The sequence below is a fragment of the Garra rufa genome, chromosome 20 (assembly GCF_049309525.1).
Source record: "Garra rufa chromosome 20, GarRuf1.0, whole genome shotgun sequence".
NCBI lineage: Eukaryota > Metazoa > Chordata > Actinopteri > Cypriniformes > Cyprinidae > Garra > Garra rufa.
Genome location: NC_133380.1, coordinates 26,872,822 through 26,897,166, shown reverse-complemented (window position 1 = coordinate 26,897,166; position 24,345 = coordinate 26,872,822). Strand labels below are relative to the sequence as shown.

The 24,345-nt window shown below is 38.2% G+C and overlaps 1 protein-coding gene across 1 annotated transcript in view; it reads left to right on the top strand.

Annotated features, from left to right (window-relative positions):
* Nucleotides 1–11,696: 11,696 nt before the first annotated feature.
* The window catches only part of LOC141293494 (protein NLRC3-like), a 92,681-nt gene continuing 80,032 nt past the window's right edge, over nucleotides 11,697–24,345 (top strand). The window contains exons 1-2 of the mRNA XM_073825528.1: nucleotides 11,697–11,955; nucleotides 14,998–15,060. Coding sequence (XP_073681629.1) covers nucleotides 11,697–11,955; nucleotides 14,998–15,060 — 322 coding nt within the window. The remainder of the gene's footprint in view (nucleotides 11,956–14,997; nucleotides 15,061–24,345) is intronic.

Genomic DNA, 24,345 nt, shown 5'->3' with positions numbered 1-24,345 from the left:
CAAAGTTTGTCTTAATTTTTTATTATTATGATTTTATATTCAATAAATAACACTATGTAAATATTGTCTATCAATGAAGATAAATTGATCATGCTAAAAAGTTGTATTTTTTTAAATCTTTTGCTATGTGACTGAATAGGACACGTTCATGGTACAGTTAAGTAAAAAATAAATAAAAAACAACAACTGCAAAATACGAACAATGAAAGACTTAGTGACCCTTTATATTTTCTCAAAATATCAGACTCTCAAAGATCAGACATATTTATGTAATTACACTACATACAGTATGTGCATTTTGTTCAAAGATGGTCTGTAGAATGGCTCTCTACTCTGTCACCCTCTCTGCCTCTCCCCCCTCCCCCCTGCAATAATGAGCTTCTCTGTGCCTGACTGAACGCACACACATACTGTAGAGACATTCACCAGAGTGACAGCAGGTTTCTGAGTTATCTTTTTAATTTTCTTTAATTCATTGAAGCTTGTATAAAATTTATATTTCCAGCACTTGCTCAGAATGATTAGATCTCTGTGTGAAAAAAGTTTTAAAGAGTTTGGATGCTGCACTTTAAAGATATAAAAATATTTTTTACTATATCTTTAAAAAATCACCACGTCCACACCGTTCAAGATATCCAAAATCCGCTCGCAATTTAACATCTTCAGAATATTCTCTTCATGTTAAAAAAGTTTGGTGTGAACAGCTGGTTGTTCTTAGAAGTAGTGTGCATTTGTTTACAGCCTGATTTTTCCAAAAATCCACATTCAAATCAAAATAGCCGGCTTCCTGTTGGTCTCAGCTAATGAGTTTGATTTAGAAAGTTGTCCAAATTGATGAGATTAATATATGTACAGAGTTTGGTGACTGTAGGAAAAACTAACCCCCCAACTTTTGTCAAAAGATGGCGCTATAGAGTGCCTGCTCCTCGCCCATTTATGACCTTTTGCCAGTGTCTAACTATCATTAATATTGATGTGTGTGTTGAGTTTCATGAAATTCTAAGCATGTTAACTGCCTCGAAAAGACAGGAATCTAATTTTAAAGTTTGACATGTTGCCATGGCAACAGCATTCGATTTATCATCGACCCCTTTACATATTCTCATCGGCCGTGTTTTGACATGATTTTGATGAAGTTTAAAGAAAATGGCATTCTAATTAAGTGAACTGAGCAGTATAGTGTCATACTTATAAGATTTTTTATTCTATCAGTGAGATTGTATATATGTATATAAATCATATAATTTTTCCTTAAAAGATTAAAAAAAGATTTTAATGCTCTTTAAGCACCTATACAAAATAATTATGTAAAAGTACACTGACAGTACAGTCTATATCAACTGATTCTATGGATTATTTTCATTCTTATACACTGAGAATGAGCTAAATAGCATTAGAGGTCAAACGATTCCTTATCTTATGAGGACCTCTAGTGTTCATCCCTGGTATTAGAGCTTTAATCTGACAAATTTATGTGACACTTTTAATGTTTTTGGGGCCTCTGAGCATGATAACATTTTGAAACTACACGTATTTCCTAAGAATTTCTTGTTCTTTATATGTAAAAAGTTTTGATGAGTTAGAATAATGCAATTTAAAGATATATGAAAATAACTCTTCATCTTTTTTATTGTTACTTTCATAAATCACCACATCAACACCGTTCAAGATGTCCCAAAGCCGTTCACAATTTAACATCTTCAGTATCTTGGCATCATGTTGACAAAGTTTGGTGTGAACTGTCTGATTCTGCTATGAGTGATATGAATTTATTCACAGCTATATTTAAAAACACAGGAAACAAATGTTAAAGTTTGACATGTTGCCATGGCAACAGCATTTGATGTATCAAGGACCCCTTCACAGATTCTCATCGGCCGTGTTTTGATATTATTCTGATGAAGTTTGAAGCAAATTGAGTAAAATTAAGAGGTTGATTTAAAAGCGTTTTGCAAGCAACACACTTCCTGCTGCCAGTTGGTGGCGCTATAACTTTGACTCATAATAGTCACATCTCTGTGATCGGTATCATACGACGAACAAACTGCTTAAGTTTGGTCAAAATCAGATAAAGTGTGTCAAAATTATTAGACATTTCCTGTTTCTCATTTCTCGCCATAATTTGTCGCCCTGCCAAGGCCAAACCGTTCGAGATACCAAAAATCCCCTGGCAATTTTGCATTCCCAATATCTTGAGATCAGGCTGACCGAGTTTGGTGGCCATCGGTGGAAAGGTCTAGGAGGAGTATTTCAAATTCCACAGCTTGATTTTTCCAAAAATCCATATTTAAATAAAAATAGCTGACTTCCTGTTGGTCGTAGCTAATGGGTGTAAATTAGAAAGTTGTCCGGCTTGATGAGTCCAATATATGTACCGAGTTTGGTGACTGTAGGACAAAGTAACCCCCCAACTTTTGTCAAAAGGTGGCGCTATGGAGCGCCTGCTCCACGCCCATTTATGGGCTTTTATCAGTGTTTAACTGTCATTAATACAGATGTGTGTGTTGAGTTTCATGAAATTCTAAGCATTTTAAGTGGCTCAAAAACACAAAAAACTAAAGTTAAAGTTTGACACGTTGCCATGGCAACATGATAAAAGTTATGGATAACGCCCTTCACAGATTCTTATCGGTCGTGTTTTGACATTATTGGGATGAAGTTTGAAGCAAATTGAGTAAAATTAAGAGGCTGAGTTTAAAGCGTTTCAAAAACGTCACGCTTTCTGCTGCCAGTTGGTGGCGCTATAACTTTGACTCATAATAGTCCCATCTCTGTGATCGGCATCAGACGATGAACAAACTGCTGAAGTTTGGTCAAAATCAGACAAAGTATGTCAAAGTTATTAGGCACTTCCTGTTTCTCATTTCTCGCCATAAATTTGTCGCCCCGTCACGGTCAAACCGTTCGAGATATCAAAAATCCCCTGGCAATTTTGCGTCCCCAATGTCTTGAGATCATGCTGACCGAGTTTGGTGGCCATCGGTGGAAAGGCCTAGTAGGAGTATTTCAAATTCCATTGCATGCACTTTTTAGACATCCCTGAATAGCCGACTTCCTGTTTGGCGAAGCACGGACTATGAGTGTGAAATTTGTTCGGCCCGATGAGGTCTATATGTGTATGAATTTTGGTGACTGTAGGTCAACCGTTGTGCGCTCCAGAGCCCTTCAAAAGTCGCAATTTTTAACGCTGTGCCATGCCCCCCCCAGGTGACCCCCCCATGTCAAAGTCTGTCCGGCCCTGATGGCCGCAGGTTCCAATGTGTGTGCAAAGTTTCAAGAGTTTTCGTGTATGTTAAGGCCCCCGAAATCCCCCAAAACATTGAAAAAAAAATAATAATAATAATAATAATAATAATCCTTAGAAAAACAATAGGGCCTTCGCCCTTTTGGGCTCGGGCCCTAATAAACGGAGCAATTCCAATAGGGTCCTCGCACTGTAGTGCTCGGGCCCTAATAATAACCCTTAGAAGAACAATAGGGCCTTCGCCCTTTTGGGCTCGGGCCCTAATAACCCTTAGAAGAACAATAAAAAAAAAAACAAATAAGAATCCTTAGAAGAACAATAGGGCCTTCGCCCTTTTGGGCTCGGGCCCTAATAAAAAAAAAACAAATCTGATCTCATTCTGCTCTGCACTCTATGTGTGTGTTTGTGTGGTAAGTGGCTGAGTGTAAGGAGGGGGGATGGGTGGTAAGAGAATGAGTCAGAGAGGAGGAGAGACAGTTAGGGTTAGTCCAAAGGGTTACTGTGAATGCATTTGCCTACTGGGCACCGTTTTCCTGATGCTATCGGGATGGCGACTGCACAGACGGCGAGGGTCCGGTCATCGCTGCTTGCAGCTTTAATTAGGGCCCGAGCCCAAAAGGGCGAAGGCCCTATTGTTCTTCTAAGAATTCTTTTTTTTTTTTTAACCTTCCGGGCACTTAAGGGGGTCTTAACATACTCAAAAACTTTTGAAAATTTGCACACACGTCGGAATCTGCGGCCATTAGGACGCCACGGAGGCTGGTACCGGGGCATGGCAAGGGGACTCTACAGCGCCCCCTGGAATTTTGAGGGCTATATAGGACACATACTTGAACGTATACATATGAAACTCGGTACACATATAGAACTCATTGAGCTGAGCAACTTTTGTACTCTATGTCATTTTCTCCACGCAACAGGAAGTGAGATATTTAGGGCTGTGTAAAAAGTGCATGCTCTGGAATTTAACGTACTCCTCCCAGGGTTTCGATAGGATTGTCACCAAACTCGGTCAGCATGATCTCAAGACATTGGGGACGCTAAATTGCGAGGGGATTTTTGATATCTCGAACGGTTTGGCCATGGCAAGGCGACAAAGTTATGGCGAGAAATGAGAAACAGGAAGTGTCTAATTACTGTTGCACACATTGCCTGATTCTGATGAAACTTCACCAGATTGTTCGTTGTATGATGCCGATTCCATAAATGTGACTACTATGAGTTAAAGTTATAGCGCCACCAACTGGCAGCAGGAAACGTGTCATTTTCAAAATGCTTTGAAATCAGCCTCTTAATTTTACTTGATTTTCTTTAAACTTAATCAAAATCATGTCAAAACACGGCCGATAAGAATATGTAAAGGGGTCGATGATAAATCAAATGCTGTTGCCATGGCAACATCTCAAACTTTAAAATTAGATTCCTGTCTTTTCGAGGCAGATAACATGCTGAGAATTTCATGAAACTCAACACACACATCAATATTAATGATAGTTAGACACTGGCAAAAGGTCATAAATGGGCGTGGAGCAGGCACTCTATAGCGCCATCTTTTGACAAAAGTTGGGGGGTTAGCTTTTCCTACAGTCACCAAACTCTGTATATATATTGTTCTCATCAATCTGGACAACTTTCTAAATCAAACTCATTAGCTAAGACCAACAGGAAGCTGGCTATTTTGATTTGAATGTGGATTTTTGGAAAAAATCAGGCTGTAAACAAATTCAAACTCCTTCTAAGAACAACAAGGTATTCACACCAAACTTTTTTAACATGAAGAGAAGATTCTGAAGATGTTAAATTGCGAGCGGATTTGGGATATCTTGAACGGTGTTGACGTGGTGATTTTTTAAAGATGTAGTAAAAAACATAACCATAATCTTTTAATATCTTTAAAGTGCAGCATCCAAACTCTTTAAAACTTTTTTTCACACACAGATCTAATCATTCTGAGTATAAATTTTTTCCAAGCTTCCATGAATTAAAGAAAATTTAAAAAAGAAATCAGAAACCTCCTGTCACTCTGCCTAAATCTCTGTGTGTGTGCGTAGTTGAGTCAAAGTCACTTAAGAGAGACTGAAGGGGGGAGGGGTGAAAGGAAGAGAGGGAGTGAAACATGCTGTCTTCTTAAAGACTATCTTTGAGTAAGAAATGCACATATATGTAGTGTAATTACATAAATATGTCTGATCTTTGAGAGTCTAATCTTTGAGAAAATATAAAGGGTCACTAACTCTTTCATTGTTTGTATTTTGCAGTTGTTTTTTTATTTATTTTTTTACTGGACTGTACGATGAACTTGTCCTATTCAGTCACATAGCAAAAGATTAAGAAAAATACAGCTTTTTAGCATGAGTGATTTATCTTCATTGATAGACATTTATTTTCATAGTGTTATTTATTGAATATAAAATTTAAATTAACAATTTTAAGACAAACTTTGCTGTTATCTGTTCAAAACATCTGAAAATTATACCATTTTAAGATGAGTTATATATATATATATATATATATCGCCCCATTACAAAACTCAGCTTGATTTTTAAAGATATTTTGAAAGAAAGAAGCGTTTATAGAGCACTTTATTGTGTATTGCTGTACACCCACATGAACTGTGTTCATGTTCATGTTAATTCACAGTACATAAACTAATGTTAAAATATACTTTTTTACCATTAAACAATATATGAATACTTTTTTTTAGCTTAATATTAATTAACATTAATAAAAACTATTTAATTATTGTTCATGTTAACTAATATAGTTAATGTTAACAAATGAAACTGGTTGGCAATTTTATATATTGTGTCTATGTGTCTGTGTGTTGATTTTAAAGTTTAACCCTTTCAATTCAGTAAACTTTAATTCCAAACTGGCTGAGGGTTACTGTGAATGCATGTGCCAACTGGGCACCGTTTTCCTAATTGATTATTTCTTAGTTATGTAGCGCTTAAAAGTGATGTCTTATAACAGGAGTCACCTGCAAAGCAATATCCACACACAAATTTAACAGATAGGTAACAATGACATTTAAGCAGAAGTGGTGGACGTAAAGCAAGCAATAATAACATTTTGTTATCATCATGAATTACATGTTCTTATCATCATCATCATCAGAATATAGGGAAAATGTTTCCTATATTGTGAACGGCTTTGGGATATCTTGAACGGTGTTGATGTGGTGATTTATGAAAGTAACAATAAAAAAGATGAAGAGTTATTTTCATATATCTTTAAATTGCATTATTCTAACTCATCAAAACTTTTTACATATAAAGAACAAGAAATTCTTAGGAAATACGTGTAGTTTCAAAATGTTATCATGCTCAGAGGCCCCAAAAACATTAAAAGTGTCATATAAATGTGTCAGATTAAAGCTCTAATACCAGGGATGAACACTAGAGATCCTCATAAAATAAGGAATCGTTTGACCTCTTATGCTATTTAGCTCATTCTCAGTGTATAAGAATGACAATAATCCATAGAATCAGTTGATATGTACTGTACTGTCAGTGTACTTTTACACAGTTATTTTGTATAGGTGCTTAAAGAGCATTAAAATCTTTTTTTATATATTTTAAGGAAAAATTATATGATTTAAATACATATATACACTCTCACTGATAGAACAAAAAAGTATGACACTATACTGCTCAGTTCACTTAATTAGAATGAGAAAGTTAATATGTATTTATTTTTAATATATTTGTTTATAATTATTTCACAGATGCTTATAGATCATTAAAATAATATTTAAAAATGGTTGTAGATCATAAAACATGGTAACTATATAAAATAGGGTCTCTTTTGTTAACAATGGTTAATGAACTAACAAACACGAACGAACAACGAATAATATATTTGTACTCGATTTTCTTCAAACTTCATCAGAATAATGCAAAAACACGGCCGATGAGAGTCTGTAAAGGCGTCCCTGATGCATCAAATGCTGTTGCCATGGCAAATAAATAATAAAAAAAATACATTCAAATATTTGTTTCCTGTGTTTTTGAGGCAGATAGTGTGCTTAGAATTTCATTTTCCATTTTCAGTTTTCAATGATTTAATATATATTTAAAGTGCAGCATCCTAACTCTTTGAAACTTTTTTCATACAAATAGCTATTCATTCTGATCAAACAGTTCATTTCATAATTATACAAAACTCCACGAATGAAAGAAAATAAAAAAACATATCTGATCTCACTCTTCTCTGCACTCTATGTGTGTGTTTGTGTGGTAAGTGGCTGAGTGTAAGGAGGGGGGATGGGTGGTAAGAGAAATAGTCAGCGAGGAGGAGAGACAGTTAGGGTTAGTCCAAAGGGTTACTGTGAATGCATGTGCCAACTGGGCACCGTTTTCCTGATGCTATCGGGATGGCGACTGCACAGACGGTGAGGGCCCGGTCATCGCTGCTTGCAGCTTTAATTTTTAGTTTTTTTTTCTTTTTTTTTCTTAAGCAGGCCCGAAGCCCGATATGCGTGCAAGTTATGAAGTGAAAATTGGCCAGAAGCTCGGGCTCAAATGCAGGGCTCTAAGTGACGTCACTGAAGTGAAAATATATACTGTAACTTTCAGCAACATATAAGACAATGTTTTTATCAGAGACAAAAAAGACAGACAGCTGTGAAATAGACAGCTGAATATTTCTTTAGGGAACATAAAAGAGAAAGAACACCACTGCACCTGTACAGCTCTACCTCAGTTACGCTGATAAAAAAACACATCTGTTCGGTTTTGATTATCATGTCTATCACACTGAAATCATGCCTTTTAAACCATATTAGTTTGAACTTCTGATATAGGGTTTTCTGAGCGCACACAACCGCAAAAGCAGCTGTCACACGATGTGTGAGTTTAAGTTAAAAACACACAAGTTACAAAAACAGATGGTTATGTGTGTGAAGGTAAACAGCTTGGAAAGAAATTGCTTGTTTATATTAGATCTGTGAGGAAGAAGTGTAATATACAGTAAATAAATGAATAAATCCACTGCTCTCTTGTCTCCTCTGAGGCTAGGACTATAAATAGTGTTCTGTGCTTGTCTGTCAATCAATCAATCAATCAATCAATCAATCAATCAATCAATCACCTTTAACAATACGGGTTGTGTCAAAGCAACTTTACAGTAATAAATAGGACAATAGTGTCATTAGTGTCAAAGTTCAATGTTGCAACAAAGTCAGATTTGCAAAGCAGATTTGTCTCATCTGATTCCTGTGTCCACAATCTGGGCTGGGTACAGACTGGATCCGGAGACTGCAGTAACCATCTGATCTGAATTCAGACTGGATCTGGTGGCTACAGTGAACTCTGAATAAGAATGAAACAGACTAATATTAGCGTAGATGCCATTCTTCAGTGAAAGAACATGAGGAAGATGCAAGCAGCTATAAATGTGATCATTAAATGTATTGGGATCGGTGACCAACCTGTCAATCTCTCGTCTTGCCGATTCCGAGCCGATCCTTTCTTGTCAGCGGTGCAGACAATGATGTCACAGCCACGCAAACACTCTCAGTCGCGTGTAAACGTTGTTGGTGTGGAATTTTTTTTTGTGAGTGAAGATGACACAAATATCACAGTTTGTAACATTTGTAAGGCCAAAATGCAACGTGGGGGAACAACCACAAAAATGTTCGGAACAACAAGCCTAATGAGACACTTAAAACACAATCTCTCAGCTGAATATGCCCAGTTTGAAAAGGGGAAAGCGGCTAAAGCTAGCGCTCCGAGTCTAAGCCAAAGTTTGCCAAAGTGTCACTTCGGAACATTCATTCACATATTTGTGCTACACCACCGCATTTGAAGCTTGCTTTGAACTAATATATCCATTTGAATTTGAATTTTAATTGTGTTTATTTACTTTAATATAATTACACAATGTGGCGATTAATTAATCTGATTAATCACTAATTAATCATGCACCAAATCTGGCTTGAAAATGACCTCCAAAAGAAAATTGATAGTCATTATTGTGTTAAATGAGAAAAGCATCAAATAGGCATTACAAAAAGTAGCTTTAGAAAGAAATTTGATTTAATTCAACATAGAATTTATCTGAAAAGGCTATAATGGCCTCACGTTTCAAACTTGTACGACTGTCTTTTGCAGAATGAAAGAGGAATTGTCCCTTTAATGTTCTTTTTTATTGATATAGATTATCATTTTATTAAAACAAATAAAACAATAAGAAAACTAAAACTGACAGGTGGTGGTAAATTAATCACAAAATTAATCTAGTGGGGACATAATGACATGTAAAACAGGAACATGAGAGGAATATTCTAAATGCAACTCATGTGAACACCTTAATCAGAATATTGTCTTATTCAGAATAAGGATAATAAATAGATTACGGAAGTCCATGTAAATTCTCCATGTGGGTTTACTCTCAGCTAGGGCTGGGCCGATAAACTATATCATATTGAATCACGATAAAATTTATGTTGATAACGATGATAAACTCTAGGCATTTTTGCTGGATATGGATTTTAAGAGCCAATCACACAGCAGAAATATGGACAACAGCCAATCAGCCTGCAGTGTGCGCGTGCACGTCAAAGTACAAAGTTCATTTCCTACCACACTTTGCAAAGCAAACTTAACACCAGGATGACAAAAATCTAATCTAATCTAATTATTATCTAAAAAAGTTGAAATTGACAAAAAGGTAGCATGCATTCGGTTATACAGTATGGACGTGGTTTGGCTATCTGAAAAGTGACGAGGCACAGATTAAAACGACCCATCACATAAAAAGCAAAAACGCATCACCCAAATGGATTTTTTTTTTCGTTACAAAACTTTCGCTAGCCTAACTACTGCACAGACTGCTGTGAGCTGATACAGTGACAGCCTCGCTGTTCTCTCCAACATTACATAACCATTTAAACTTCGTTACATTCTTAACTTTAATGCAGAATTTTATATATTAGCCGTCAATCACCGCCTGTCACCGACACTGCACTCCGCTTTTTCCCCCTCTTAACCAACCTCTTTTCCAGATTGGCACAAACTGCATTGCTATTAGGGGTGTGTGATATGATGATTTTTGATTGTGGATCATTAAAAGGTATTCTCATTCTGCTTTTGAAGAAGTGTAGTCTACTGTATTTCGTGCTACAGCGCACATTATGTCCAATGCAATTCTGGCGCCTTCTGTCCATACATTTACATCAGATAATAACTCAGCGGCAGAGTTCAACTCATGTAGAGGCGTAATTTACACTGGGACACACTTTTCAAAATCCTAGTTTGTGTCCACCCACTTTAATTTCTTTTTTGCTAAATTAATGTCTTGTGTTGTAGAATGACCGAGAGTTTTGTGTGTTTGTTAAAACTGAAACTGAAAGCAAAACGCGCACGCACATTCAAAAGTAATTTTATTACCCCACGTTTAGAGAGCGAATCCCCAATGCACACAAATTAGGCTACATGACATATCTAGGCTGTTATTAGTATGTGGGCTATGATAGGTTGTGGTGGTAGTTGTCTATAGCTCTGTATCATGCTTGAAATATTCGATCTCTATTTGCACTTTGAATATTTCGAGAGTAGCCTACTTCGATTATGGCTGAATTGTCTGCACTTAATACAATTAAGAAAGAACTGTGTCGTTTATTTTTTGTCATTTATACTGTAGATTGTTTAAAAATGCAGTGGTTGCCTCTAATTTAAATAGCTCAACATTTAATAGAGAAAATAAACATCTTGTTCAATTGCAAATTGCAAAGCACGCAATTGCGTGGGGCCCCGGGACTTTTTCCCAAGGGGGACATTTTTTAATTTTTAAGGCCAAATCTGTAATCTGTTTTTGTTAATAAACTGTACTTTAAAATGTAATTTAATCAACCCTTTAATTTTTGTGGCTTCAGTCATTGTTGGGATACTATTTTAAAGCTGGCAACATCAACAGCTTATATCGAAATATATATTGTTATCCTGTTATCGTAGGAAAAAATTATCGAGATTACATTTTTGCCATATCGCCCAGCCCTACTCTCACCTATGTTCAAGTCGGTTGAAAATCATTTTTTATTAGTTTTCTGAAATTGTTCTGGTTTAACAAGTTTAAGTTCTGAAGAAAACTTCTCCCTTTCTAAATCCTACAAAAATGCAGAATTGAAAAGAGTTTCAGAAATTCTGTCCAAGATGTAGTTCAGTGAAGAAACAAAAAAACATCTGCATCATCATTATTTATGGTTGGTAAATACTAGTTCATATGATACTGAAATGACATCAGATTTCTTGTATTTTTATTTTTTATTATTATTATTTTTTTTTTGCTAACAAATCTCAAAACAATTGTTCAATATGTTATTTTCATTAATTTTTTCTCTGCTCACAGCTTCATAATCCAAGTAACATTTGAGCACTTATATCCTCGTGTAAAGAGTGAAATTACTTCTTGATCTTCTTGTTGTCCTGCAGCTGTGAATCAGTGAAGGATGATGGCATCTGTTAAAGATCTGCTTGAGAAAACACTGATGGACCTGGAAAATGCTGATCTGAAGTGGTTTCAGCGGCACTTACGGGACGATCATGAGTGTGTATCAAAGTCTGAAATGGAGAATGCAGATAGGATAAATACAGTGGATAAGATGGTGGACCGTTTTGGAGCAGAAGAAGCTGTGAAGATCATGGTTGGCATCCTGAAGAAGATTAACCAGAATAATCTGGCTGAACAGCTGGAGAACAAACACAAGCAAGGTAATGTTTATTTTACTGTGACTGTAATGTGATTGTCCATTTGTGTTGTGGTGGACTAGGGCTAAAATACGGCCCTGGACTTTCTGGCACAGAGTGGCCCTCCACACCATAAACCCTCCAGCTCATTATGCACAGGGACATTTTTAACATCAGTAACACTTAGTAACAAAAAAAAAATGCAATACAGAAATAAAATACTTTTAATGAATGACTGGCATACTTCTTTAGAATTTGTCTTTCCTGGTGTATGTGACAAATAGTAAATAATTTAGAATAATTATTTTTATCTCTTTTTGAGGGAAAGTTTAGTATCACTAAAGTTAAATACCTGCCATAATATCAGTCCAAATGATGCAATGCTCTGCTCTAAAACACTAGTGCAGAATGTGGACTGTTTTTATGGTGCTTTTCTGTTGGTCCTTTAGAAATCATTCAGATTTTCTGATGAAGAAACATTTCTGATTATTATCAGTGTTCAAAGCAGTTGTGCTGCATCATATTTTGATGAACAATGTAATACATTACCATTCAGTCTAGAGTAATATTAAAAAATATATAAATTAATTATTTTATTTAACAAGGTTGCATTTGAAGATTTAAGTGACAGGAAAGATATTAATACTTATTACACATTATTTATATTTCAAATAAATGCTGTTCTTTAAATTTGTATTCATCAAATAATTCTAGAAAAATTAAAAGTATCATAGTTTCCACAAAAATATTAAACAAAAACAGTTTTTAGTATTGATAATTGTCAGTTATGTCTGTTTATATCATTGTTTTCTTTCTTTTATCTTACCCCGTCGATCTGTCCATTTAGGCCCCGTTTACACGAAGGGAAGACGCAGATATTTCCCTGCGGTTTGGCCTCTCATTTACATGAAAACCCCGTTTTTATCACACAAAACGATTATTTCTAAAAACTCCGGCCAAAAAAATTTGGAATTTTGAATTAAATTTGAAAACGCCATTTTCACCTTGTAGCGTGGACTGTGAAAACGGAGGCTTTTGAAAACGATGACGCATATTTATAGCCATGTGACGCATATTCTACCAATAGATATCTTTGTTTACAGCAGTAATTGTGGCTGTGCTATTCACTGTCACACCGCTGCTAAAGAGATTTAACTTGTACACTCTTCAAATTACAGTCCTAAAATGATGACAAAAATGTACTCACAGTTGCTGTCCTACAAAACATGACGACAACTGCTTTTCAGATAAAATATAAATGAGCGCGATATAGACGCGTCAGTGGATGATGAGATATTTCCGTAAATTATCCCGCCAGAAGAATTGCGTGAAAAGTTATTGCGTCTGTATAATTTTGGAGGCTTTACAAATGCACAGTAAGGCAAATTTGATGTTTTCCTACGTTTCAGTGTGGATGAGAAACTTGGAAAAAGCTTGGAAACGCTAGTGTGGACGGAGAGCGTTTTAAAATTAAAACTCTGTTTTCGAATGTATCCGGATTAATGTAAACGTAGCCTAAGTTTAGTCCTTGTTAAGAGTTATATGTAGCACCTGTCCTTGTATTCAGTAGTCATCTGTGTCACCTGTGTTTTATTATTAGTCTGTCTTTATAAGTCTGTTTGTATCTTCAGTTGATGTCGGTCTTTAATCGTTACATGTCCTGCGTGTGTGGAAGTAATCTGTGTTCCTGCTTGTGTATCAGAAGATTATATTAAAATAGTGTTTATTGTATTCCTCGTCTGGTTCATCCAGCACGTCAACATTATAACAATAATAAATCAGAACCATTATAATTGATCAGAAATAATAACTGTTAACAATTAAGCAGCAAAACGGTATATTAGAATAATTTCCATTTGACACTGAAGACCGAAGTAATGATGCTGAAAATTCAGCTTTGATCACAGGAATAAATGACATTTTAAAATAGCTTTAACAGACAACCACTTTTTTAAATATAATAATTTATGTTATTATTTTTACTGTATTTATGGTCATAATAATTCAGCCTTCTTTCAAAAAATAAATAATTATTTCAAACATTTGACCGCCAGTTGTATATAAAATAATTGTCACAATTCAGGCAGGAACAGACGAACAACGTCGTAGTGAAACAAACAGTCTTTAATAATCCACAAGGAACACAGGGAGGTAACGTTAATATCCGAAAAGGCAGGAGGGGAAGCACACAGTAAATACACAGTCTGATTAGCAAACACAGGTGCAGACAATGAGGAAGAAACGAAAACACACAGAACTGCGGGGGGAAATGATGGGAGAAACCAACTCAAAAGTCCTGGGGTGTGACAATAATTCATGTAAAATAGCAAATAATCTTTTTATTATATCCTAATATATAAAAATTTTTTAATCACGCCACTTGCAAGAGAAAGTCTTCAGATTTACAATGAGCTGGAGTAAGTTTGAGAATTATATTTTTTCAACATTTTCTTAGGCACGTGAAATTACAGAAGAAAGCCTGGATAGAGATTTACAAACATTCACTTTTATCTTACGCTGCGATAAATATCGTAAATGGCATTAAGAAATTTGAAAAGGCCAGTAGTATTTAGCATCCCTGATAAATGTCTGTCGTTTAACATTTATATCCTAAATAGTTAGCAAATATTGCTGAATTGTCTCATCATGTTTATCCGCTTACATTGCCTTAGCTTGCATTCAAGTGTCTCGCAGCTCAGCTCTGTGAACGTTTAACCCCACCTTCTACACTTTGATTGGCTATTTCAAACATTTTGTCATTGATGAGCGCTTTTGAGCCACTGCACTGAGCTGAGCGAGCTGAATTAATTAGAATGTTTGACTCAAGTGGGCCGCGTGACGAATATAGGCGACATACATATTTACTATAATTCATTCTTATATATATTTACACAGTGGGCCGGCCCACATTAAAGAAAAATGGTCCATTCTCCTTTGGCATTTGCCAGAATTGCCAGATGGCCAATCCCCCCATACCAGTGTGATGTGTGACATAAATGAATCTCTTTGCTGATGTGATTGTGTGATTTATGTTTCTCAGTGAGTATTTCTCTCTCTTTCTCACAGCTCAGGCTACGGGAAGAACAAACGCATCTGTCCCTGTTGGAGCTGATACACATCAAATCTCAAGTAAATAACAATCACTGTCTGTCAATGGAAAGAAGAGAAAATATAACTGCAGCAGCAATTACTGGGCCAGTCACATCATCGGCAGGTTTTATACAAATATAAAGAATAATACAGTGACACCCAGATTACAATAGTATGAAAATGTTAACCAATAGGTGGCACTGTCACCAAATTAATTCAGGCTACGGCTATAGATACAGCATTTTCATTATAAAATGCTCTCGGTCCGCACTAGTGTTTTCCAAACATTTCTCATCCACACTGAATCGTTAAAAAGCGTCTAGGTTACGTATGTAACCCCTGTTCCCTGAGGACAGGGAACGAGATGCTGCGTCCTGGTGGACACTATGGGAACTGCCTTCAGCATGACCGGTTCTGAAACAAGCTATAGAACAACGACAGTGAACTTGACACTGGCCGGCGCCAGCCTGTGACGTCATCAACGGGCGCCTGCTAGTATAAAAGCAGGTGCCTGAGAGCACAACACCATCTTTTTGTCTGACAGAGGTATGTGCAGGGCCCGAGGCATGGCCCCGAGACGCAGCGTCTCGTTCCCTGTCCTCAGGGAACAGGGGTTACATACGTAACCTAGACGTTCCCTTCCGGAGGGAACTCTACGCTGCGTCCTGGTGGACACTATGGGAACGTTTATACCAATGCTGCCATGCCGAGGGATAAGTGATCAAACTGACTGAATGAGGATTCAAGAAGCAACATCACCCCTGCTTCAGCGAGAGTCGCTGGGGCCCAGCCTGACCTGTCACGGCTAGCTCGGCTACCTGCGCACGTAACTCTCAAGCGTGGAGGCCTAGAGGGGGCCTAATACACTTAGCTCCCTAAGTGATGAAGCTCATAAATGCCCTTGCATAATGGGCGGAGTTTTAGAGAATGGAGGTCTCAGCAGAACGAATGTCTGCTCTAGGGACCTGACAACATTCAGTGCTAACAGATATAGGCCTAAATGGCCTGCTATAATCGACACTGGGGGTATTTAGTGAGGCTGAATAGCCTGTGCAACAGAACTACCCGAGTGGAGTTTCTGCTCAGAGGGAATCTCAGAGTGGAGGTCTCATGACCTAACTACACTTGACACTGATGATAGTCTGTGAGGCTGAATAGCCTGTGCAGCAGACCTGTCTAAGTGGAGATTTTCTGAGGAGTGGAGGCTTCAACGAAAGGAAGCCTGGCAACACTCTGTGCCTTCCAGAGAGCAACTCTAAGAATGGAGGTGCCGTGACACCTCTACACTCAAAACCTGGAGGTAGTCAGTGAGGCTGAATAGCCTGTGCAGCAGAACTACCTACATGGAGTTTCTGAGGAGTGACTGCTTCAAAGGAAGCCAAAAAACACTCTGTGTCTTGCAAAGGAAAACTCTAAGAGTGGGGCTCTCGTGACCCATCTACACTTCAACACTGAGGGTAGTCAGTGAGACTGAATAGCCTGTGCAGCAGAACTACCTGAGTGGAGTTTCTGCGGAGTGGCGGCTTTGGTAATAGGAAGCCTGGTACCACTTTGCACCCAGCAGAGGACAACTCTAAGGGTGGAGGTCTGTGACCTATCTACACCCAATACTAGAGGTAGTCCGCGAGGCTGAATAGCCTGTGCAGTCGGACTACCTATTTCTAGTGTAATCTCTGGAGGCAACGAAGGACTCTAAGAGTGGAGGTCTCATGACCTAACTACACTTCTACACTAATGGTAATCAGTGAGGCTGAATAGCCTATGCGACAGTACCTGAGTGGAGTCTAGAGAGTGGAGGCTTCGGAGAAGAAGCCTGACAACACTCTATAGAAGAAAGACTCTGAGAGTGGAGGTCTGATGACCTAACTACACTTCAACACTGATGGTAATCAGCGAGGCTGAATAGCCTATGTGACAGTACCTGAGTGGAGTCTGGTGGCGATATTTTGTGGGCAGAAAAAGACTCTAAGAGTGGAGGTCCCATGACCTAACTACACTTCAACACTACAGGTGATCAGCGAGGCTGACTTGCCTATGCGACAGTACTACCTGAGTGGAGTCTGGAGAGTGGAGGCTTTCAAGAGAGGAAGCCTGACACACTTCCGTGCTTAGCAAAGAAGAACTCTGAGAGTGGAGGTCTCACGACCTATCTACACTTCAACCCTGAAGGTAATCCGCGAGGCTGAATAGCCTGTGCGACAGAATTACCTTTGCTTCCGGCTTTGCTACTGTTCGGACGCTTTTGCTTACTGCTCCGCGCTTTGCTCCCTGCTTTTGAACTTTTCTCAGATTTTTCTAATATCTAACTTCAGCAGATCAGCACAGTGCTCAGACAACACATTTTTGATACAAACATCACGAAAAAAGGATACTTTTTGCCTCCCACTGCGAGCAGTTTACATTCCGGAGACGGGAAAACACAGCTGCCTACTTTCAACAGACAAGAAAGAAAATGCCTCTTCTGGAATCTACTTGCTGCACAAACTGCCACAGACTTTTACAAAGAATTGTGGTTTTAGAAACAAAGTTACTTGCTGGACTTCCAAAACAGGCGGAACACACAGAAGATCATCATCACGGACCCCCTCAGCATACAGCCGGTGAGTCCTGTGAATCTAGTCAATATCGACATTTTATAAGTGTAGAGGAACAAGCCAAAACTGATCGACACACAAATCGATGGCACAAACAGGGAGCGAGACCCAAAGGCACTCGAGACATCAGACTGTCAAGAGTATCTCGTATTGCTGCGGTATCATCCTCTACCCCAGATACAGCTATGAGAAGGCTTGCAAAGGCTGGTGTTTTACCACCCCCTATACAGCTAGAAAACAGATTTGAAACATTAATGAATGTGGGTGAGGAATCCCCAAATGCGACTGAACATGTATCATGTCAGCCAACTGCTAACATTGCTATAAACAGCCGTGCAAGGTCGAGCAGACAGCGGCACTCAGCTCAGAGCGCAGCCGAGCCCAGGACACTCATAGTGGGTGACTCCATTATCAGAAATATCGGTAACACTTTCTATGAAGCCCCTATTTATAACACATTATAACGGTATTTCTAAGGCATTATAATAAATGCATAATGCATTATAAGAAACCTTATAATATGTTATACCATCTCATGAATAATCATAACAACAATTATAATACATTATAATACTTGAGTATTTGAGGTTATAACTTTTAAAATTATGATCATTTATAACACACAATGAACGGCATATTAAATCTTCTTCATTTATAATGGACTATATCATATTACATTTATTTTTTACATTATATTACGTTTTATTTTGATGGTCCCCTAAGTCTATTGACTATAAGCTTAAACTTTCTAACTACATGCCAACTAACACTCCTTAGAGTATTAGTAGGCTTAGGTTATGGTTGGGCTAGGTAGAATGTTCATGTACTTGCAAAGTTACTTATAATATAACATAATAATTTGTCTTTTGGGGAAACATCGAAATTTAGTGTTAGCATATATTCAGCATAATAATAATTACTGCTAGCTGACATGCAGTTGCAAAGTTACTTATCAAAAGCTGTCTGAAGGGTACCATCAAAATCATCCAACTGTTTATATTACACATTTATCTAAACTGATACCTGATCTTAGGGTTCTTTCGGAAATATTATTATAATTACTTATAAGTGGTCTTTGTATGCTAAAGTGACATGAGAAACATGGCAAGATATGAGACTTATAATACGTTATAACTATGAGGAGGTAATCATTCTCTTAAAAGCTATAACCACAAAAAAGTACAAATTATAATACATTAAAACTGTTCTTATGAATACTCATGAGATGATATAACATATTATAAGGTTTTTTATAATGAATTATGCATTCATTATAATGCCTTAAGAATACCCTTATAATGTATTATAAATACGGGCTTCATAGAAAGTGTTACCGAAATATCAGTAGCAGAACTACAACTACATGCTGCTGTCCTCAAGCAACCGTCTCTGATGTGAACAAGGAACTTCAGAACATTCTAATGAAGCACAAGACTGCAAATCGAATCATCATCCATGTGGGAAAGAACGATATTCAGAAAGAGCAGTCAGAGCTCCTAAAGAAGGATTTCGGTGAACTCATTGAAACACTTCGAAGACTTGAAATTCAGTCGTTCATCAGTGGACCACTCCCAGCAAGGGGAACTAACATGTTTTCACGGTTGCTTGGACTAAATACCTGGCTACAAAGAACCTGCAGTCTAAAAGGAGTCAACTTCATTGATAACTTCAATCTTTTCTGGGGCCATAGACAACTGTTCAAACTGGACGGCCTTCACCCAAACAAACTTGGTGCGAGAGTGCTTAAGGACAATATCTATTTTTCACTCCGGCATCCTTCAGTAGAATGTGTGAGTCCACCCAACATGAATGGCACACACACACTTGGACAAAGTGACGACAGGACATCTTATCAGCTTCAGAGTCATCATGTGGCCAACACAACCAACAAGGACACTGACAACGCCACGCAGTCACAACAAGCACTGCTTATGGACACTTTCCTGGCTGAGCCCTGCTCACAGAGCTTGTCACAGACAGACTGTGACGTACTACAACAGCTCCAAGACTCAGCACCGAAAGATGACTTTCTGGTAAACAGTCAGGGAAGCCAGGACAACATATTTCAGCCACCGGAAACACCAGAGCCAGAGCTCCATTCACCAGACACATTATCCCTCTCTCCAGCATCTCCACTTCTAGGCTTCTCACAGAAAATGGAGGAACTGGTATATGCTGGAACCAGACTCTCCCACTCTTTTGCTGCAAGCCCCCAGTTATCATCTAAAAAACGGCAGGCGCCAAAACCACCAAAGCCTGTGGGCCCAGCTCACCCTCCTCCTCCAGTGAGAGCTCTCCGGCCACTGCCACAACGCCAGGGCTCAAACCCTCCTGCATCTGCTGTGAGTGAACCAAAAATAACTGATAACAGCTCTCAGTGATATGTGTCGGGTCCCCGCTACGGTAGCAGAAACAATCAGGAATGTTTACAAAACAAGCGGGAACACAGTGTGCCTGTAGCTTTCCCTATTTCTGTTTTAATATGTGATAGAAAGTCTAAGGCCCTTTCAAACCGTACAGTTCACACATCTAATCTGAGGCTTATTAGGCATCAAACTAAGATTGCTCTAGAGACAAAAAGTGATGCCATCAAGCTAGCACTATTAAATGTTCGCTCACTAAAAAATAAATCACTTCTGATCAATGATTTTATAACCACAAACAACCTGGATTTTATGTTTTTAAATGAAACATGGTTAGAAGACAGCTCTTGTGCAACAGTCCTCAATGAAGTAGCCCCTCCTAACTTTACTTTCATGAATGTCTGCAGAACTGTCAAAAGGGGAGGTGGTGTAGCTGCCCTATTTAAAGATGTCTATGAATGCAAACAAGTGTCATTTGGTCGGTACTTGTCTTTTGAATATCTAGGGATTGTACTGAAAGGTGCTCGCATTCTGTTTATCATTATTTACAGGCCCCCTAAATACTCTCCAGCCTTTGTTGAAGAGTTCACAGAACTGCTATCAATGATTTGTTCAGAGTTTGACTGTTTTGCTATTGCAGGGGATTTTAATGTTTACATAGACAATGCAGAAAGCAAAACTACAAAAGAAATTATAACGGTTTTGAACACGTTTGACCTGATTCAGCATGTGCATGGGCCCACACACAATCGTGGACACACTCTTGATTTACTCATCAGTAAGGGTCAAAACATTTCATCCACTGTTATCAAGGATGTAGCACTATCTGATCACTTCTGTATTTTCTTTGATATATTGATCTCTGCTACCACTGAATCTAGATCAGACTCTGTCAGAAAGAGATGCATTAACGATAACACGAGTGTGCTATTTATGAAGGCTATATCTTCAATGCCAAGCATTTCTGCAGACTCTGTTGATTTTCTCCTGGAGTCCTTTAACTCAAAAGTTAAGAATGTCATTGATGACATTGCACCTATAAAAAACAGAAAGATAATTGGACAGAAATCACAGTGGAGAAAATCAACAGCAGTACAGAGTATGAAAAGACAATGCAGGAAAGCTGAGCGGATGTGGCGGAAGACAAAACTTGAAATTCACTATAGCATCTATAAAGACAGCCTTCATGCTTTCAATGTTGAACTAGGTAAAGCTAGAAAAACATTCTTCTCGAACCTTATAAACAGCAACCTAAACAACACTCGCACTCTTTTTGCTACCGTTGAGAGACTAACAACCCCCCCTAGTCAGATCCCTAGTGAACTGCTCTCTGACAGCAAGTGTGATGAGTTTGCTTCCTTCTTTTCCGAGAAGATCAATAATATCAGAAAGACAATTAGCACACCCTCAAGTTATGCAGAGGTCAGACAGATTCGACCGCAATTTCAAAAAGAAGTCATTATGTCTACTTTTGAAGAAATCGATAGCAACATTTTGGAAGAAACAGTACAGCACCTCAAATCGTCAACCTGCCACCTTGACACACTTCCCACATCTTTTTTTCAAAAGTGTGCTTAACTGTTTAGAAGCAGATCTTTTAAAAGTGGTGAACACCTCACTTCTTTCTGGGACTTTTCCAAACTCCCTGAAAATTGCAGCTGTTAAGCCCCTTCTGAAAAAGAAAAATCTTGATAACACCATATTGAGCAACTATAGACCAATATCAAATCTTCCTTTCATAAGCAAGATTATTGAAAAGGTTGTTTTCAATCAGCTGAATCACTACATAAACTCAAATGGATACCTGGACCATTTCCAATCTGGCTTCAGACAACATCATAGCACAGAGACAGCGCTCATAAAGATAATAAATGATATTCGCCTAAATTCAGATTCTGGCAAAATATCAGTGCTGGTACTACTAGATCTCAGTGCTGCGTTCGACACTGTCGATCATAACATTCTTTTAGATAGACTGGAAAACTGGGTCGGGCTTTCTGGGATGGTTCTAAATTGGTTTAGGTCATACTTAGAAGGGAGAGGCTATTATGTGAGTATAGGAGAACATAAGTCTAAGTGGACGTCCATGACATGCGGAGTCCCACAAGGCTCAATTCTAGCGCCGCTGTTGTTCAGCCTGTATATGCTCCCACTAAGTCAAATAATGAGAAAGAACCAAATATCATATCACAGCTATGCAGATGATACCCAGATTTACCTAGCCTTATCGCCAAATGACTACAGCCCCATTGACTCTCTCTGCCAATGCATTGATGAAATTAACAGTTGGATGTGCCAAAACTTTTTACAGTTAAACAAGGAGAAAACGGAAGTCATTGCATTTGGAAACAAAGATGAAGTTCATAAGGTAAATGCGTACCTTGACACTAGGGGTCAAAAAACAAAAAATCAAGTCAAGAATCTGGGTGTGATTCTGGAGTCAGACCTCAGTTTCAGTAGCCATGTTACAGCAGTAACTAAATCAGCATACTACCATCTCAAAAACATTGCAAGAATTAGATGTTTTGTTTCCCGTCAAGATTTGGAGAAACTTGTTCATGCCTTTATCACCAGCAGGGTGGACTATTGTAATGGTCTCCTCACTGGCCTTCCCAAGAAGATCATTAGACAGCTGCAGCTCATACAGAACGCTGCTGCCAGGATTCTGACTAGAACCAAAAAATCAGAGCATATTACACCAGTCCTCAGGTCCTTACACTGGCTTCCAGTTATGTTTAGGATAGATTTTAAAGTACTTTTACTTGTTTATAAAGCACTCAATGGCCTAGGACCTACATACATTGCAAATATGCTCACTGTATACAAACCTAACAGACAACTCAGATCACTAGGATCGAGTCAGTTAGTAATATCAAGGGTTCACAGAAAACAAGGGGAATCCGCTTTTAGCTATTATGCCGCCCGCAGTTGGAATCAGCTTCCAGAAGAGATCAGATCTGCTAATACATTAGCCACATTTAAATGCAGACTCAAAACTCACCTGTTTAGTTGTGCATTTATTGAATGAGCACTGTGTTACGTCCGAACAGACTGCATTATTTTATGTATAATCATTTTACTGTGCTAATTCATTTTAAAATACTGTGTGATTGCATGGTTGGGCAAGACAGAGTATAGTCTGACTGTCTGATCAGTAATTACTGTTTGATTGCGTAGTAAGGTAAGACAGAGTATAGCCTGACTATCTGTACTGACGTAAGAATACCCTCAGCGAGAGGCTGGGAAGAGCGCTATACAAATTGAAATACTGTGTGATTGCATGATTAGGCAAGACAGAGTATAGTCTGACTGTCTGATCAGTAATTACTGTTTGATTGCGTAGTAAGGTAAGACAGAGTATAGTCTGACTATCTGTACTGACGTAAGATGATTTTTATGCTTTTTATGTGATGTGATGTGATGTTCTATTGTGATTTTAATTCATTTTTATGTACAGCACTTTGAATTACCATTGTGTATGAAATGTGCTATATAAATAAACTTGCCTTGCCTTGCCTTGCCTTGCCTTGCCTACCTACGTGGAGCGCTTCTGGAGAGTGGAGGCCAGAAGAGGCGTCAACACTCAATCCTGCTAGCAGTGCTATCTGGATTGGAGTTGGAAAAACGAAAAAAGTTTTTCGTAAAAAAACAACTCAGAAGATGGGAACTGAGGTTTACCTGCGTGGCCCACACCGTAAAGGACTTAGAAAAGGACCCACCAGCTGGGGGAGACCTTTACCACTGTAAGGTCCACCCACCAGCCGGAATCCAGTAACTGGTCGAAGGCTGAATGCGTGTAAGAGTCTTTCGGTGCTTCTGTAAAAAATCACTTTTATTATTACTAAAACTTTCTTTTCCCAATTTTATTCTGACCTTTTGTATAATTTATCTGACTCCAATTTCTCGTGATTTCATTATTAGTTATAAAACTTTACTGCTGATCCCTCTAGTTGTGATCCAAATTTAGATCATTAATTAATTATAATATTTCCTAGTTTCCGTTCATCGTTCATTAGGAGCCTGGGTCACTTAGAGACCTGTCTGGCCAAAACAGACTCACGACACATCTGGGCTAGTCCAGGTCCGTAGTCAGCGGCTAATCCGTAGATTGCTTACCTTAATGCAGCCATTTCCTCAATAGACTCAAAAAGAATAATTTTTTATGCAATCCCTAAGAAATAGCGTGCTAGGCCAGTTTGGTGATCAGAACTCCCGAGCTTTAATGACGCGCCCCCGGCTTCGTACATTAATCTCTCGGCCTGACTCACCCTAGCACGCGAAGATGCGGAAACACCAGCAGTCACTAACCTACTAAATTAATGATTTCAGACAATATCAAAAATTAATCAAGATTAACATTTATTTTT